The 18,214-nt window shown below is 39.2% G+C and overlaps 2 protein-coding genes across 7 annotated transcripts in view; one reads left to right on the forward strand and one right to left on the reverse strand.

Moving 5' to 3' along the window:
- CHPT1 (choline phosphotransferase 1) overlaps positions 1 to 18,214 on the forward strand; it is an 80,382-nt gene that overhangs the window by 46,889 nt on the left and 15,279 nt on the right. For 3 of the 5 annotated variants that reach the window (XR_010108944.1, XR_010108946.1, XR_010108945.1), the window contains one exon: positions 3,503 to 4,203. The exons of 1 other annotated variant lie outside the window; for it this stretch is intronic. The gene's annotated coding sequence lies outside the window, so the exon portion shown is untranslated. Of the gene's footprint in view, positions 1 to 3,502; positions 4,204 to 18,214 lie in introns of those variants that run through there. One more of the 5 variants, XR_010108947.1, reaches the window with a different exon arrangement.
- The window catches only part of GNPTAB (N-acetylglucosamine-1-phosphate transferase subunits alpha and beta), a 90,753-nt gene continuing 72,639 nt past the window's right edge, over positions 101 to 18,214 (reverse strand). For both annotated transcript variants that reach the window (XM_003832581.7, XM_034934343.3), the window contains exons 14-21: positions 16,801 to 17,000; positions 16,364 to 16,583; positions 15,270 to 15,383; positions 12,820 to 12,905; positions 12,460 to 12,558; positions 8,620 to 8,787; positions 4,360 to 4,450; positions 101 to 1,846 (exon numbers count right to left, since the gene is read on the reverse strand). In XM_003832581.7, coding sequence (XP_003832629.1) covers positions 1,769 to 1,846; positions 4,360 to 4,450; positions 8,620 to 8,787; positions 12,460 to 12,558; positions 12,820 to 12,905; positions 15,270 to 15,383; positions 16,364 to 16,583; positions 16,801 to 17,000 — 1,056 coding nt within the window. In that variant the 3' untranslated portion in view covers positions 101 to 1,768. The remainder of the gene's footprint in view (positions 1,847 to 4,359; positions 4,451 to 8,619; positions 8,788 to 12,459; positions 12,559 to 12,819; positions 12,906 to 15,269; positions 15,384 to 16,363; positions 16,584 to 16,800; positions 17,001 to 18,214) is intronic.

Genomic DNA, 18,214 nt, shown 5'->3' on the forward strand with positions numbered 1-18,214 from the left:
AATGTTCAGCACAGAACCTGATACACAGTAAAGGCACTCAAGTGACTGCTGAATCTGAGTAACAGTAAACTCAATCCTCAAAGATTTAAAAATCAAAGTGTCAGACAAAAATTTAACTTTTTATGAGATTTCAGTTTTTGAAATACACAACTCTTACAGCACAAACACAGTATTTACATTTCAAGTTCTTTGTACAAAAGATGTATGCCATTTTGGAAGAATATTGTTGAGATCATGATCTAAAATACCTGTCAGAGTTACTCGTGGAATCTGCTCTTCACAAATCCATTGTATTATGACATAAAATATGGCTAGACGCCAAGGTTTAACCATACATAAAAATACTAATTCTCGGTTGGGTGCAGTGGCTTATGCCTGTAATCTCAGCACTTTGGGAGGCAGAGGCAGGTGGATCACCTGAGGTCAGGAGTTCAAGATAAGCCTGACCAATATGGTGGAACCCCCGTCTCTACTAAAAATACAAAAATTAGCAGGGTGTGGTGGCATGCACCTGTAGTCCCAGCTACTCAGGAGGCTGAGACCGAACTGCTTGAACCCGGGAGGCGGAGGTTGCAGTGAGCTGAGATTGCGCCACTGCACTCCAGCCTGGGCAACAGAGCAAGACTCTGTCTCAAAAACAACAACAACAACAACAACAACAAAAACTAATTCTCAGTGATTGGCAAATGATGGCCTGAGGGTCACATCTGGCTGGTGGGCAGTTTTTGTACAGCTGCAAGCTAAACATGGTTTTTACATTTTTAGAGGGTTGTTTGAAAAAAAAACAAACTAAACAACAGCAAGAAGAATGTATGACAAAGACACAGGTGGCCTGCAATAATTTACTAACCAGCCTTTTACAAAGAAAGTTTGCTGGCCTCTGTTCTATCAAAAACCAACTGAGAGAGATAGCTACTGGAATATACCAATGAGTATTAAACAAGACACCACTGTAATGTGCCAGTGCCATCAGCACTACTCATTTCTAAAATGAGGCACTTCTGTTTGAATATGTACATTTCCAAAACATAATTACATCTGGTAAGTAGTACTAACTCTAGCCCTTTGAAATTAGACCTGCACGTGAAATCATAGTATTCTTAGGGGCTGAAGTCAATAATTACAAAGCATTTCAGATGTCAATCATTGAGCTCTTCAGTAGTTAGTGGTTTAAGACCATTTACAGTCTTAAATATTAATAAAACTCATAATTTAGGTATTGTCAATAAGAGGTGATATTGCTGCATTATTTAAATAACATCTATAAAAATAGGTTTAGACATCCCAATTCGTTATACTCAGAAGCAAGAATAACTAGTTAACTTAGTAACTACTTAAAAATGGGAAATGAAAAAAAAAAGTGCAAAACTTTAGCAAAAGGCTTTGGAATGCAAAGACTGGAGCCTCTTAGCAATCACTCCCAGCTGGCATAGGCTTCTCCTAATAAAGTTAGTCTGCAATGATTGCTGTGGGAAATTAACAGCTGTCTCTTGTCAGTGAGCCTTTTTATAAAAAGGATGACAGGTCCATGAGCAAATTCTTTAAAAGTAAAATCAGTTCAGAGCTGCTCAACACACAAGTTTTCAGTGGGTTGGTTAAATAATTCCTGGTCAGTGGGCTATATTCATGCCACAAAACAGCATGGTACTGGATATTTTCCTTCTTCGGGCCAAACTGCTAAGCATCACATCACAAAGACATCTCTGTGAAGCTGAGTTTTAAAATGCTCAGTAAATGCTGAGGTAGATGGTTTTCAAATGAAGATCTTCTATACTCTGATTCGATTGGGACTAGCTTCTTTGTGTATCCTCCTTCTGGGAAATATCTTCCGCTTAAGTGCAATTAACTAAATGATGAAAGACAGAAAATACATTTTAATTCTCACGTTGATGAAAGAATATAAGTGCATCAAACTTTCTAAGAGCCATATGACCTTAATCATTTCCACAATCTTATACATTAAAAAGACAACAAACAAATCTCCATCATTCCTCTTCCAAAACAAAAACAAATATTAGTTTTGTTTAGCTTTGTAGGGACAGTATGCCTAGATATGTGCCCACAAAGAGACCCAAGAGGATTAAAATTATTTCGGCCCATGCTTCATTTTTCTAAGACCTACAACTACAGATTTTTACACAGCTATTACCAAAGCATATTTATTTTCAAGATGTCCATTTGTCAAGTCTTTCTATTGAAGGAAACTGGCTCTATTTAGCCATAAGACACTGTCTCTGGGTTTGAAAATGACTACATTTGTAAGATAGGATTAAAAAACAACCATACACCTATATTGAAAATCCTATCAGCATTTCTCTCCCCACTACTTAACCTAATCACAATCATTGGAGAACACTGGTAACACCCAATTTAAAAATGGATTGTAATATAAAAGTTCATTTGTAAATTAGTAGCTTAGAACTTGAATACTTTTGTCTCATAAAAAGTTTACCCATAATACATCTGAAATAGAAAACCAAATCAACATTATAATAAAATTTCAATTTAAAAATGTGGGTTTTTTTTTTTTTTTTTTTTCTGAGACAGAGTCTCACTCACTCTGTTGCCCAGGCTGGAGTGCAGTGGCTCAATCTTGGCTCACCGCAACCTTCACCTCCAGGGTTCAAGTGATTCTCCCGCCTCAGCGTCCTAAGTAGCTGAGACTACAGATGTCCACCACCATGCCCGGCTAATTTTTGCATTTTTGGTAAAGATGAGGTTTCACCATGTTGGCCAGGCTGGTCTTGAATTCCTGATTTCAAGTGATCTGCCCACCTTGGCTTCCCAAAGTGCTGGGATGACAGGCATGAGCCACCGCACCCGGCCTAAAATGTGCTCTTTATGTTTTCCATCTAGGATTTCTGTATTTACCCTGTCTTCCCTCTCCCCAACCATGTAGGACTGGCTTATTCCTTCATCTGTAGGAGGAGGCAGGGCTTTGCCCAAACATAAGACACCACGGTTTGAATGATGAGCTGGGATTTGGGAGGGGAGGAAGAGGCAGCATTGGCTGCTTTGTTTGTGAAGGTGGCAGGTATGGCAGGAGGAAGGAGTTTGACTCCAGTAGAGAGCAGAGTGTTGGGATTTAACCTGCCCTTCCCTTCCCTCTTCCTGCCTCTCTAGTTCCCTATTCTCTACTGGTATAGATAGACTGGTATAGATAGAGGAAAGACTGCCTCTCTAGTTCCCTATTCTCTACTGGTATAGATAGAGGAAAGACTGACACTCCTCTTCCTTTCCATTAATGGCTGCTCCTTTGAGTCAGGGCTCCTTTCCTTCCCCATCCTAGGTCAGCACTGCAGACTCAAAGGTTTCTCACTGGACCCTGTTCTAAAAGCGGGTACAGCCTTTCTGAGATTTTTCATAAGACTTTTACCTGCCAGGAACAATGGTAACAAACATCAAGAACAAGATGTACAATCCCTGGAAAGCAGATGAAGGTTAAGTTGCTGTCCTGTTCACCTGCCCAGTCTCTGTTTCCTGAATTTCCTTCCATTTACAGCAAGAAGCCCATTCATTTATCCTGAAGCTCTCAGTACTTAGGTGCTTGTCCTTCTTGGTATAAGTCAACTTGGTGTACGTTTCATTTGAGTGACAGCTAGAAAAGCTCCACTCAATAGTCACCTTGATTGGAGGCAGAGGCCAAGTCACTTGCCACACCCAAGTCAGGTTGGTAAAGATGCCCATTCCCCTCCTTCAATCCTTTTTCTTCAGAGTATTTGATATGTGAATAGCCTAATGAGGACTCTCTTATCCCTTTCTCTTTACCTCACAAATCTCCCTCCGACTTCTGGACACTCACCTCAAGGAGGCTGCGTGTGTACATGCATGCAGAGGAAAGCCCAGGTGTAGAAGGGCTGACAAGGAGAGGAGGAAGGAGGAGAGAGGAGGGAGAACTCCTAGCGATTGAAAGAAAGATAAATGGGAGCTAATGGTGTGAGTGGGACAACACAACGGAACCGTGGGATGTCTGAAGACACTGTGCTCACTCAAGGAAGCGTGAAAGAGAGGAAGAAAATTGGAGACCCATAGAAAATTAACATTAGATATGGATTCTAGATGGTTTTTTGGTTATAAATACTTAGAGCTACTTGGTTTTAGCCTGATATCTACAAGTTAATCTGTTGAGTTCCAGATAAAAAGAATACTGGTAATGGATTTAGAAGAGAAATGAATAAAAGACTGTTATATTTGCTGCCTGAATATTGTGAAACATATTTAACATATTCACATATGAGCTATAAGACAATAAGAGAAGTTAAAATTTTGATTGTAAATGTGTATCATTTTCTAAAACATTCAGATGCTAGTATACCAAGAAATACCATTTAATACCCACATAAAATATATAAAACTTACCTGCTCAGCAAAAAATGAGAATATAGTAAACATAATCAATGTTGCTAGTACACAATGGGTCCAAAACTTCAATTTGTCTCGATAAGCCCTCCTGTGCAGAGAGAAGAAAGCAACTATGTACTTCTGTATATGGTTTCACTACCATTAGTTAAGCATTATTTATGTACTAGTTTTATAAAAACAATGTTGGGAAACACAAAAACATTGTCTTGTAATTCTAAAATGCTCACACAATATACATTTCCAACACGAGTTCAGATTTTTTATTATGTCATAGTAAATATTATACTTGAATTAGTGAAGTTATCCAGGCAGGAGAGAGGACTTCAAAAGAAAATTACTTCTGGCACTTAAACAAAACCACTCTTTCATTCATTTTTATTCACTCATACTTATTTATTCACTCAGTTTCTTGATAAATACTTCCTGCGGATATGGAGAGATGAACAAGATGAAGTCCCTGCTTTTAAGTGTTTAGAAACCTGAGGCGTTGCTGACATGCTGACTGATGACTTGCCATCACATAAGACACAGAAATATGCATTATCAAAAGCAAAGTCATGTGAAAAACTTAGAGAAATGAGGACAGTGCCACAGAGATGGTGGCATTTCCTGTAAGCCTTGAAGGGGACAGGAAGCATATGGATGAGAAAGAGAAGGAGCAGTAGAGTGGCACGGTGGCCAGCTGGGCCCTACAGGACTGAGTGGAGTGAATCCATGCGGCAGCATGGGGGGAACTAAGCCAGGTGAAGGCGAGAGGGTATGAACTGCAGCTGCTTTGCAAAACCACACCGTGGGGTCTGGACAGAACACTCTAGTGGGAAAGTGGATGAAACAGACAGGTGGGGGTATGTGTGACATAATCAGGGTAAACATGTTGGCCATTTGAAGGATGGACAAACAAGGAAGGCAGGCAGTTTAGTTTTAGTCCAGGCATGAAAGGAAGCAGTGACAATGAAAAGAAATAAGCAACAGAAGAGACATTCCTGAGGTAGAATCAACTGGACCTGGAGCCAAGAGAATACTGAGGATAAAAAGAGGCAGTACAGCCATTTCCTCATCTGTAATTTGGAAATAATGAACAATTAGTTACGAAGATTAAATAAAAATGCTTACCATAGGTTTGGAAGATACGCTAGTAACTACCAAACTCTGGCCTCTGTGCCGAGTTACAGATTCTCATTTTCCACTGTTTGGGCGTCTCTACCTCAAGTCACACATCCAAAATGGCACTCGCCCACACACAGCTCTTCCCCCTGTATTTCCCACTTCTGTTAATAGGATCATAACCAGCTCTGTCAACTAATGTCTAGTGTCAGTGCAGTGAGAGACAATGCAGAACTGAGCAGGATGAGGAGCAAGCAACCTCCAGGGCAGGGGAATGACTGCAAGAGCACCCACACCTGATTCACACCATTTGTACAGCACAGAAATCAAGGTCCTCTCAAATTACTTTTAAGCCCACTTCTTTCTTATTCAAATGGACCCTTGAGGGTAAATTTAGTCACAAATTGGATTTGGGGAGTTAACACTTAGAACCACCTAAAGATCTTTTTCCTCTGAGTTAAGGGAAAGTGAAAACGGTGAGAAGCCATTCCTTGCCATTTCTGGGAGACAAGACCCATGATTCAGTAATAACTTCTCCTTATGAAAATAAAAACATAAAGATAGCAGCAATATTCATCCTAATTGTCTCATTTGCCCAACTCCAAGATACCGAGGAGTTCTAGTGCTAGGGTCTGCCAATTTCCCTTTTAAAGTGTCTCCCAATTCGTCTATTGCTTTTTCTTTATTGCCTAGGCTGTATCCTTGGTTCACACCTGACTGACTGTTTCTAGGACTAGTGAAATGCTTATATACTTGTCTCCCTGCCTCCGGTTCCCAGGCAACCCTGCCCCACTCTAAGTAACTTCTTCACCACTCCAACCTCCCCACTAATACTAGTTATCATCTCAAATCATGAAGTCTGATCATGACAAACATCTAAAAAAAAATCTCTCCTGGGGGTCCATTCTCAAAAGAAAAAAGTCTAATTCAAATACAGCCTTTCACAATCTATTTTCTCGACACAGGACTCTCTTACACCTCTGTGCCTTTGCACATGCCATTTCTTCTACCAGGAATGCTCTGTCTTACACGGAAATGTCATTTTCATAATTCAAAATCAAGTCCAAATGTCACCTTCCCGTAACAGAATCAGCTGGTCCTTCCTACGTACACCAGCTGCATTGAACTCTTATTGCCGCCCTCAATATACTGTATCACAATTTGCCTGGTATCTGTCTCCCTGGATAGACTGTGAGCATCTCAAAGCCTGGTACCACATGCCTTTCATCTTAGTATTCCTAGCACCTGGCACAGAGAGGCAAGCAAAGGGTCAAAAATCTTCCTAAACTGAAAGATAAAATTATCTTTATAATTAAATGTTGGCAATGGCAGTAGAATGAAAGATGAAGAAAACTTATAAAGCAGCTTTGGAATATAGTGGAATGTGCAGAGGACTGGGAGTCAGGCTGGATCAGCCACTTGCCAGCTACTTCAGCTGGAGCAAGTTACTCAACTCACATTACTATGTTCTCATCTGCAACATGGCAATAACAATACTTTTAATTGTAGAGAGTAAATATCTTGCCCAGCACAGTGTTTGGCATACAACAGGTTCTCAAGAAAAAGGGTAGCTTCTCTGACGGCAGTGATGATGATGAAGCACACTTAGTAGGTGTTGTAGGCCAGAATCTGAGGAATGGGCTGTCCAGGTTCATACGCGGGCTCCCCCATTCAGGAGCTGAGATGCCTTATGCAAGTTACTTCCTGTTGCTGTGCTGAGGATAAAATGGACCTACTACAGAGTTGTTAGAATAGTTAAATGAGAATGTGCATGAAAAGCTTAGTCAAGTACCATGTTACAGTTAAGTTAAAAAAAAAAAGGCCTTAGTAAGGTATTGTTACTTAAACACTCAATATTGCTAGTGATTATTCCCACAGTAGATACTCAATAAATTAGCTGATTTAACAAATGTAAGAATGAAAATTAGGGCCGGATACGGTGGCTCAGGCCTGTAATCCCAGTACTTTGGGAGCCTGAGGCGGGAGGATCGCTTGAGCCAAGGAGTTTGAGACCAGCCTGGCCAACCTGGCAAAACCTGTCTCTACTAAAAATAACAAAAATTAGCTGAGCATGGTGGCATATGCCTGTAATTCCAGCTACTCGGGAGGCTGAGGCATGAGAATCGCTTGAACCCAGGAGGTAGAGGTTGCAGTGAGTAGACATCATGCCACTGCACTCCAGTCTGGGTGACAGAGCAAGACTGTCTCAAAACAAAACAAAACAAACTGCTTAACCCAATCCTTTACTCATTATAAAGTTTCCTGGTTGGTTATAAAGGCTAACCAGATAGTCTGGTTGTTGAAGTACTGAATGAAATGGCTCCTAATACGTTTCCAGGTTTACACTCCACTATTTCAGTATGAATTCTCCAACTAAGCTGGGCTAGCCCCCAAATTGCCCTGATCATTCCCACCTCCAAGCTTTTGCTCATTGTTCCCTTCTCACCACTTCTGAGATTCTGCCTTCAGGACTTAGTTTAATTCATTTTCCCCAAAGTCTTTCACTATCAGCTCAGCACATACCGACCTCATGTACCTCTCATTTTATACTAAACAATCCCTTCACTTACACATTGGTCAACAAACAGTTGAATAAATGAAGTTCCAACTAGACTGAAAGAACCCAGTTACACATTTTTTCAAATCCCTTAAAATGCAAATAAATGTCTTTCAAATATTAAACGCAATAAAAATTATAACTATACATTTTACAAAGAAATTAAAGAGCAAATAACACGTTAAAGAAATTTTGGCCGAGCATGGTGGCTCACACCTGTAATCCCAGCACTTTGGGAGGCTGAGGCAGGCGGATCACCTGAGGTCAGGAGTTCTAGACCAGCCTGGCTAACATGATGAAACTCTGTTTCTACTAAAAATACAAAAAATTAGCTGGGCTTCGTGGCACATGCCTGTAATCCCAGCTACTCAGGAGGCTGAGGCAGAAGAATCATTGTACCCAGGAGGCGGAGGTTGCAGTGAGCTGAGATTGTGCCATTGCACTCCAGCTTGGGCAACAAGAACAAAACTCCGTCTCAAAAAATAAAAAATAAAAAGAGAAATTTCATTAAAAAAACATTTCATCACTAACATATAGATACATATGCATGTATACACTCACCCACACACATGCATATATAAAACATGAGAATTTACCATTCCTGCAGCTCATGCATATGAAGGAAACGGTTTCGATACTCTCTTGGCAGCTCAAATTGGGAAGGTATGGGGAACATGGATTCATAGAAGTCCCTGAGAACAGCCTTCACTGTCTGAGCATCTTTATGATTGTGGTCAATGTTGTCATTCAGGCAAACAAACTTCCTGAAATAACAGAGAGCCAGGGTTATTAGTTACATATGGATAATCCTGACCTAACAAAACAAGGATGTGGATTCCAAATATATTTTAAATGGACTTATGTCCCAAGTTGGTATATTTGCTGATATGATTCTCTGGGGGAATGATATTCTATAAAATTTTTCTTTAGATATTCCTCATGTATAAAACAAGAGAACTAGGGTAGATGGCCTTTTAGCTATGGGAGTAAATTAATTTAATGACTTCCTTTTAGAGTGTCCTGAATTAATTGTTCAATAAATGTAGTTAACTGACTAGAATATTTTGTTGGCAGCTAGCAAAGACAATCAGTGGCCAGGCATGGCGGCTCACACCTGTAATCTCAGCACTTTGGGAGGCAGAGGTGGGCAGATCACCTGAGGTCAGGAGTTTGAGACCAGCTTGACCAACATGGCGAAACCCATCTCTACTACAAATATGAAAATTAGCCAGATGTGATGGCGCGTGCCTGTGGTCCCAGCTCTTCAGGAAGCTGAGGCAGGAGAATCGCTTGAACCTGGGAGGGAGAGGCTGCAGTGAGGAAAAAAAAGAAAGACAATCCGTAAGTACCTAAAACCAAGTTCTCTGAAGGCCATGCATGGTGGCTCATGCCTATAAACCCAGCACTTTGGGAGATCAAGGTAGGCTGATTACTTGAGGTCAAAAATTTGAGACCAGCCTAGCCAACATGGTGAAACCCTGTCTTTACTAAAAATACAAAAAAATTAGCCGGGTGTGGTGGCACGCCTGTAATCCCAGCTACTCGAGAGGCTGAGGCACTAGAATTGCTGAACTCGGGAGGCAGAGGTTGCAGTGAGCAATCTTTAGATTGCACCACTGCACTCCAGCCTGGGTGATAAAGCGAGACTCTGTCTCAAAAAGATTAAAAAAAAAAAAATCAAAACCAAGTTCTCTGAAATGATAGTTATATTACAAAGAAAAATCATGTAAATAATTGAGAGAGAGAGACAGTGCCTTATAGCTATATATTATATGAATTTGATAATTTCTGCTTACTATGTCTCTAACCAAGCTGTAAGATGCTACAGTTCTGGCAAAAAAGCAGATTACAGTGGTGCTTCCTTGCTTGTTTCAAGTTCCTTTCAAGGCAAAGGTCACTAAACTAAGGGCCCATTAAAGTGGCTTGTAGGTAGGCCAATACTTTTGAAGTAGATTCGCCAAAATTAAAAAAAAAAATCAAACAAACCTGATAAAGCCTTCAGATCCAACTACCAATTTATGGGAAATACAAGAGACATAGAAACTTGTTAACTAGGATTCAATCAGAGAAGGACAAAGTGTAAGATAGCTATAGAATCTATAATCAGATTTCTTCATATACACATGCAAAAAATTATACGGTTAAAAAAAGAGAGATGGAGGGAAAACCCATAGATTTAACTTCAAACCAACAAACTTAAAAACCAAAAAAACACATCAGTCTTTATGAAAGTTAAGAGGAGTGAAAGGTGTACATTGACAAAGTAGTTGGTCATATTAAGGAATCATTATTGATTTTTTTAGGGTGATAATGGTATTGTGGTTATATTTTTAAGAATCTTTATATTTTGGAGATACATACAAAAAACGTGGAGCTAAAATGATACAATGTTTGAGATTCACTTAATATTAATCAGGTAGCAGTGATGGAGTGGGTGTGTTTAGATGAAACAAGGTCAGATAGAAACGGAAGTAAATAAATATAAATCACTTGTCTTCCTTCTGAAGAAGGAAGTTTTAGTTGTAGCCTACACTTCTGAAGAAGACAAGTGAGGGGTATGTGAAAGCTCATTCATCTTTCTCTAAACCTGGAGACTGCTTTAAATTAAAGGATACTAAAGAGCTATGTCAACCTAATATATGAGCCTTGAGTGTATCTTGGATTAAAAACAAACAAAAGAGGCAGAGAACAGCTATGAAGGGCATTTGGAGGCAACTGGGGAAATGCTGAAGACAGGCTATTAGATGGTATTATTTAACCAATGTTAAAGTTCTAGAATGTGTTAATGGTCTGTGGCCTGATGATGAAGCCATCACAAGCAGAGCTAAGAAATTCAGAGAAAAACAAAGCCTGGAGATTGTCTATCCCAGACTCCCTGTTAACGGGATAAACATGTCCTTAAAGCTGAAGTCAGTCTGAAGTCTAGTTTTCCATGCCTGACTTAAAATAAGCCTTCGTCGAAATAAAACAAAACAACATAAACAAGGGTTAATGATAAAATCTGTTCAGGTACACAAGAGGCAGCTGGGCCTGGCAAACTGTGGAAAAAGCCTGGCTTGCCATGTGTCTTTTTACTAAACCCCTGTCCCTTTAAGTACCATGAAAATGTCTATGAATACTCTAACCCCTAACTTTCAAATTGGTACAAAGACCTAAAAGTATAGGCTACAACTAAAAACTGCAAATTCTCACATTATTACTACACATGACGGAGAGAACTCATCAAGAAAATGGGGGAAGTCTGTACTCCCATCAAAATTGGTTCTTAAAAGCTAAAGTTATTTTAAGAAATTAAACAGTACACTTCAAGTGGAGGGAACAGCATATGCAAAGAGGGCTGTACGCTAGGTAATTATTATTGTAGCTTATGGTTTGCTTGGCTTGTGGGAAACATTTTGTAAAAAATCAAGTATTTTACTGGATTACTGAAGACACTAAATAGGTGTTAAAGGTATTTTTATTTTTTTTGAAAATTCCAATTTCTTTCTCCTTCAAATGAGAACAGGATTTGTAGAAAAAATATAATGGCTTTAAAATGTCTGTAAGGTTCACATCTTTGATTATTTATAATTAAAATCCTGATTTCAGTGAGGTAAAACTAAAGACCTCCAAATGCATTTAAAAGACCCAGAAATTAAAAATACTCCATTTTAGCTGGGTGCAGCAGCTCATGTCTGTGGTTCCGCTAGTCAGGAGGCTGAGGTGGGAGGATTGCTTGAGCCCAGGAGGTCGAGGCTACAGTGAGCCATGTTTGCATTACTGCACTCCAGCTTGGACAACAGAGTGAGATCCTGTCTCAAAAAAATATAGTTTATATGCCAGTGTCTTTATTTTCCAAAGAAGTTGATGAAACATCTATTTCCCACTAAAGTTAAAAACTCAAAAATGCATATTTTTAGCACATTTTATCAAACGTGCTAAAGTAACAGTTAAGGGGCTAGTAAAGAAATTGTTAAGACTGAGGTAAACCTGAAAATTTATTCATCCCCAAAGGATGGCTGGAGTATACTGGATTAAGGTTCACATTTACGGTAGCATTCCTTTTTCCTCAAAAGCTAATCTGAACTTTACTTTGAATTCCATCTAAACAACTGTTCTGGAAGTACCTTTCTAGAAATGCCATAATTCTAAAAAGGCATTTCTAGAATGTCCCAGCTGCCTGGCCTCACCTCCCCACAATGCGATCTGTCCCTGGGTCTCTCTGAACAGCTTGTTATTAATAGAACCCAGTTCTTCGAAGTTCAGGCTCATCCCTCTGCATGGGGGACCCTACCTCAACTTGCAACTCCTATCTCTCACTCAACCACCAGCTCCAACACTGCCTCCACTGTTAGGCCTTTTGGTCTGTTCCATACAGAAATAAGCTACTCCCTTCTTTCCAGTCCTTTTATTCAGGTTTATTTGCATAATTAAAAATTATATATAAAAATCAGTACCTAGGGTTTTTTCTTATGTCATCCAACTGGCCAACCACATGAGAAACGTTGGTACGAATCATTTTAAAAGCTATTTCTTCTTCTCCCATGATTTCAAACCTAATTATCAAAACATATTTGAAGAGTTTAAATAATTACATGGATATAAAAAATAAAACTTCAATAGAAAATACATTTTTTAAAACCGTAGTGGACTCAACATCCACAAAATAACTTAAACTTTTAATACTACTACAGCAAACAATCTCATATAAATTTTAGAACAGTGCTTAATAGACAAAATATTGTAGAATTATAAAAAAGCCAGACCTTTGTGATTACTCTTATACTAAACAAAGGGAGTATGCGTGTACTACTTACCTATATTTGTTTTTGTCCTTATATGCTTTGTGGATTTTGTCAGTTACTGGTTTACAGTTTGTTACTAGACTTTTAGTGACCGGTGGCTATGAGAAAATATAAGTAGATCAGATATCACATCAGAGCTGAAACTAGGGCAATTTAGTCCTACTCTTAGTTCTGATTTTTAAAACTTTGATTCTATGCTCTCTGGAGGTAAGAAAAACACCAACTGTGACTACATATACATCTTTTTCATCTTTAAGAACATACTGGCAAACAATTACTACCATTTATATAATAGAGTTTATAATGCATTTTTCACAAACCAAACCTGAAGTACTTTATCCTATTGGATCATGGCAAAAACCCCAAATAAACTGCTGAAGTACACAGACGAGCTGCTCTTCTGTTATCAGCCTGACTGCGTACCAGCTCTGTGCGAGGCGTCTGGTGAATTCCCGACCCACAAATAGTCTCACAGTCTCATTTTTTTTTTTTTGAGACGGAGTCTCACTCTATCGCCCAGGCTGGAGTGCAGTGGCGCGATCTCAGCTTACTGCAACTTCCACCTCTCGGGTTCAAGTGATTCTCCTGTCTCAGTTTCCCGAGTAGCTGGGATTACAGGAACCCGCCACCACACCCAACTCATTTTTGTATTTTTAGTAGATACAGGGTTTCACCATGTTAGCTAGGCTGGTCTCGAACTCCTGACCTCAAGTGATCCGCCCGCCTTGGCCTCCCAAAGTGCTGGGATTAAAGGCATGAGCCATCGCACCCGGCCAATTTTTGTATTTTTTAGTATAGAAGGGGTTTCACCATGTTGGCCAGGCTGGTCTTGAATTCCTGACCTCAGGTGATCCGCCCACCTTGGCCTCCCAAAGTGTTGAGATTATAGGCACGTGCCACCGTGCCCAGCCCTAGTCTCATTCTTGACCTGCTGATTCCTATCTGCTAATCCCACTGGAGCAAGTTCCTTTAAGGCTGATACCAGGTCTTACTCCTCTATTTATCTCAACTTTATTAATTTGGTAATGTTAAGTCTTAGCACATTTAGAGAATTGGCTTTTAAGTGGCACATATCCATATACTAACCCATGCCATATGCTAAACTAATCTACACGTGATAGGCAACACTCATACTATGTGCTCTGATGGCTGCTATGCTGACCTCTTTCACCAATGGCTGCCACTTGTCACACTGTGTCTCCTCATGAGGGAGGAGGTGTCCTATCTGCAGTCATTATTTATACATGGCTTGAAGATTTGCAAGATAGTAGTTTTTTTAAAATACCCTTCATTCTGATTATGAAAGCAAAATCTACTCATTGTAGAAAATATGAAAAACTCTAGTGTACAAAAAGGATATTAAAAACTACCTGTGATTTAACCTACTGTCATTTCTGTTGTCTTTTGGAGTATGTGTGTTGTATATGTACTTAGAGGATTTTTATAGTTCAACTCATACTGTCTATATGGTAGTACCCATTATTTTCCCCACCTAATTTTATTATATAAGAATTTTTCGCTGGGTGCAGTGGCTCACGCCTGTAATCCCGGCACTTTGGGATGCTAAGGCAGGCGTATCACAAGGTCAGGAGATTGAGATCATCCTGGCTAACACGGTGAAACCCCGTCTCTACTAAAAATACAAAAAATTAGCCGGGCGTGGTGGCGGGCGCCTGTAGTCCCAGCTACTCAGGAGGCTGAGGCAGGAGAATGGCGTGAACCCGGAAGGCGGAGCTTGCAGTGAGCCAAGATAGCGCCACTGCACTCCGGCCTGGGCGAAAGAGCGAGACTCCGTCTCAAAAAAAAAAAAGAAAAAGATTACTTTGTGAAAAAGAGCCCTGAAAATAAAGCTAAAAAAAAAAAAAAAAGAATTTTTCCATTTATCAGTAAAAAATTAACAGAAAATAGCAGATTAATGGCTGTATTATATTCATTTCATCAATTCTATGATTTTCTTCACATTATAACTTCTCTGAAACTAAAATGTCTCTATAATCTACACTCTTTCAATTATTTCAGCCAAATGACATTCCAATGCAGTCATGTGTTAATCACCCACTGCCCCTACTGGTAAAATGGAGTAAGTGCCAGCATTAAAGCAATTCAGCTTTGATGAACGATGACATTCCATGTGATGAATATTTCCTTGATTGTTAAACCTCAGGATTGTTCTCTCTGGCCAATGAGAATACTCTGGGGCTATTTTCTGTCACCCTTAGTAAACAGGACATCTGCTTATGGAATATAAGCAACAAATCCAAATTACGCGTCTATGGGGTGAACAGTAAGATTCCAAAGCAAGCTATGAATGATTCAGATTACCTGTGCTACTGTTTTGCAACAAAGACATATAAAACCATAGAGCCTGCTGCTAGTTCTGAAGTGCTATACAGAAATGCTGTAAGTAACACTTGATAAGGATGTACTTTCTGTTGTACATAAAAGTAACCCATTCCACTTACCAGGTTGGGATCATAGTAGGATTCCTGAGTTGGTGGAATATTATTTAGCTGCGTGATATCAGCAGGAAGCATTTTTGAGCAATTTATTAGCATGTGTTCCAGACCTGTCAAATCCTAACAAAGAAAAAGATGATAAATCTGTTATGCGCATTGTAAGTAATGACTGTGGTTTTAAAAATAAAAATTAAGTGAAAGCTTCCAAAAATGGTTTAAATGCTATCTTCAAAGAGAGTCTGACTATATGATTCTTAAGATAAAGGCACTCTAAGAAGAGCAGAATGAGACAATGCCAACAAAAATATTTCATCTTCATCTCAAAGAACATTCTGGCCTCTGAGATACCCATTTACACAAGGTGGTCCAGGGCTCAGGAGAAATCATGCCCTGCAGCTAGATTCATCTGGGTACCTCCATTAGTGAGTTTCCTACTCCTGGGACTAGAGGATGCCATGAAGGAGGGGCTAGCTGAGATCTCCAGCTAGCCACACCTGAAGTCCTAGAATGAATATACCACAAGAATCTCATATGCAGGTATGGTCTGGCTCTTTTCCAGACAATACAAGATCAATCCCTACTGAAAACCTGCAAAAAGTAATTTCATAAAATACAAACCCCAAATTTGGTTATAATTCTAGCACTAAAACAGACTAGCTATGAATACCCACAGTAAATATTAAGAATTATTTTTACTTGCAATAAATTAAAATACGTAGGGGAAAAAGAGACATGGTCAGAATTAAAATTTTCTTTTTCTTTTTTTTTTTTGAGACAGAGTCTCACTCTGTTGCCCAGGCTGGAGTGCAGTGGTGCAATCTTGGCTCACTGCAACCTCCACCTCCCGGGGTGAAGCGTTTCTCCTGTCTCAGCCTCCCAAGCAGCTGGAATGACAGGCACATGCCACCACATCCGGCTAATTTTTTGTATTTTTAGTAGAGACGGGGTTTCACCGTGTTGCCCAGGTTGGTCTCGAACTCCTGAGCTCAGCTGCCTCAGCCTCCCAAAGTGCTGGGATTACAGGTGTGAGCCACTGCGCCTGACCAGAATTAAATTCTCATTTAAAATATCAAAAAGTTTAGAATAAGACAATACGACACCTGCAAACTTAATGGCAGTTCGTGAATTCTGGTAGCCAGTGTTCGGATTTCTCTGTCAGACAAGACACCAGATTGATCTGTATCAACTTCATCAAAGACTTGAGATATATTCAGTGGCTGCACTGCACTCATGAGATAATAAAAATAAGAGAAGGCAAACTGCATATCCTCAGAATGGCGCACTTTGTGAAATGACGTCTTGTCAAATTCTTCAGGGAACCTGTCCAAATATAACATATTACAAACTCTGGATATTCAAAGTATGTACCGTATCTAACATTTGCAGAGATGGACTTTTTTCTTTCCCACTTAGATAATACCTTTAACATATTAGTCATCAAATATTAGAGCTATAAATTTAGCATGGTAAATATGCACATTTCAAGTAGCCTTAGTTCTGAACACAAGCAAACAATTCAAACACGAGCAAGACTTACATATCTTGCAGTTCTTGCATAACAATCCGGTCAATCATGTGAGGCATGTGAGCAGGGACTTTCCGCGATGTGAATCCAAACTTGCTATTTAGAATTTTATTTACATATCTGAGGGAATCTGCAAATGTATCTTTTAGTTGCCTCCCAGTATTTTTGCTATCAGTGAAGTATGCCAATTGTGTCTTCAATGACTCTTCTTCCTGAAAAGAGAATTCTACATGTAACTCAGCATTATGTTTAGTGCACAAGTGTACTTTGTTACAAGACATTTTATATAATGTGGTAATAACTAGTCACGAACTCTTCATTAAGAGCAAATGAAATACATGTTAACAGGTCACTTTAAGGATCTAAACTGGACTTAGCAGGACTAAACTGGATTTCAGTGCAAGTATCACCAATGTTGGTTTGAGAACAACAGCTGTACGATGGAGATCTACATAACAACAGTCACATATGGAGGGTATTCTTCAAGGACTGGTCACTGACTGTGAGATGTCAAAGCTAATTCAATGCAACATTTAGAAAATTTATGTACATATACATTTGATAGTACTTTCAATATCAAGCTATTTCTGCAGGTGATATCAAATGTGCAAGTCCTTGAGTTTTAAGCGCAAGGACTAGAAACAAATTTGGTTTCATCTTATAATAGTTTTAATATTATAAAATCAAAACCAGTCAGAGGCAGAACTAAATAGGCAAAGAAAATTGGCAAAGCATTCAAACACTTTACAGAAATATTTTTGCTTCTCAAACTGATAAAAATAAAAATGTAAGGAGACTGATATTAACTGGTGTTGGTTAGACTGCAGTGAAACAAGCACTGTTGTATACTGTTTGTGGAAATATGAAGTGGTGCAACATTTCAGAAAGACATATTTAAAGTTTATACCTGCTAAGCTAGTAATTCTACCTGCAGAACTAAAACTCACTGAAATGTAAGATATATGTACGAGAGTATTCACTGCAACACTATTTGTAATCACAAAACATTGGAACTAACCTGCAGCCATTAAAAAGAATAATGGCACTGGCATGGGTATAAATAAATAAATAAATAATGGCATTTGCCCACATACTACTACATCAAAAGGCAACTGCAGGGAAATATATGTAAATTTACACTATACATATATTTCTCTATATATAACTATACATACATATAGGTATGTTTGCATAGCTATAGAAAAATACTGGAAGAATACCCATCAAACTATTAACAGCAATTATCTCCGGGAAGGAGACTGAAGAAGGAAGAACTTTCCTTTATTTACTGTATATTTTTGAATTGTTTGCAATTTTTACTACTAGCCTATAATGCTTTTGTAAATTTAAAAAAAAAAAAAAAAGGAAAGAGGCCAGGCACAGTGGCTCACGCCTGTAATCCCAGCACTTTGGGAGGCCGAGGCGG

Source organism: Pan paniscus, chromosome 10 (assembly GCF_029289425.2).
Source record: "Pan paniscus chromosome 10, NHGRI_mPanPan1-v2.0_pri, whole genome shotgun sequence".
Taxonomy (NCBI): domain Eukaryota; kingdom Metazoa; phylum Chordata; class Mammalia; order Primates; family Hominidae; genus Pan; species Pan paniscus.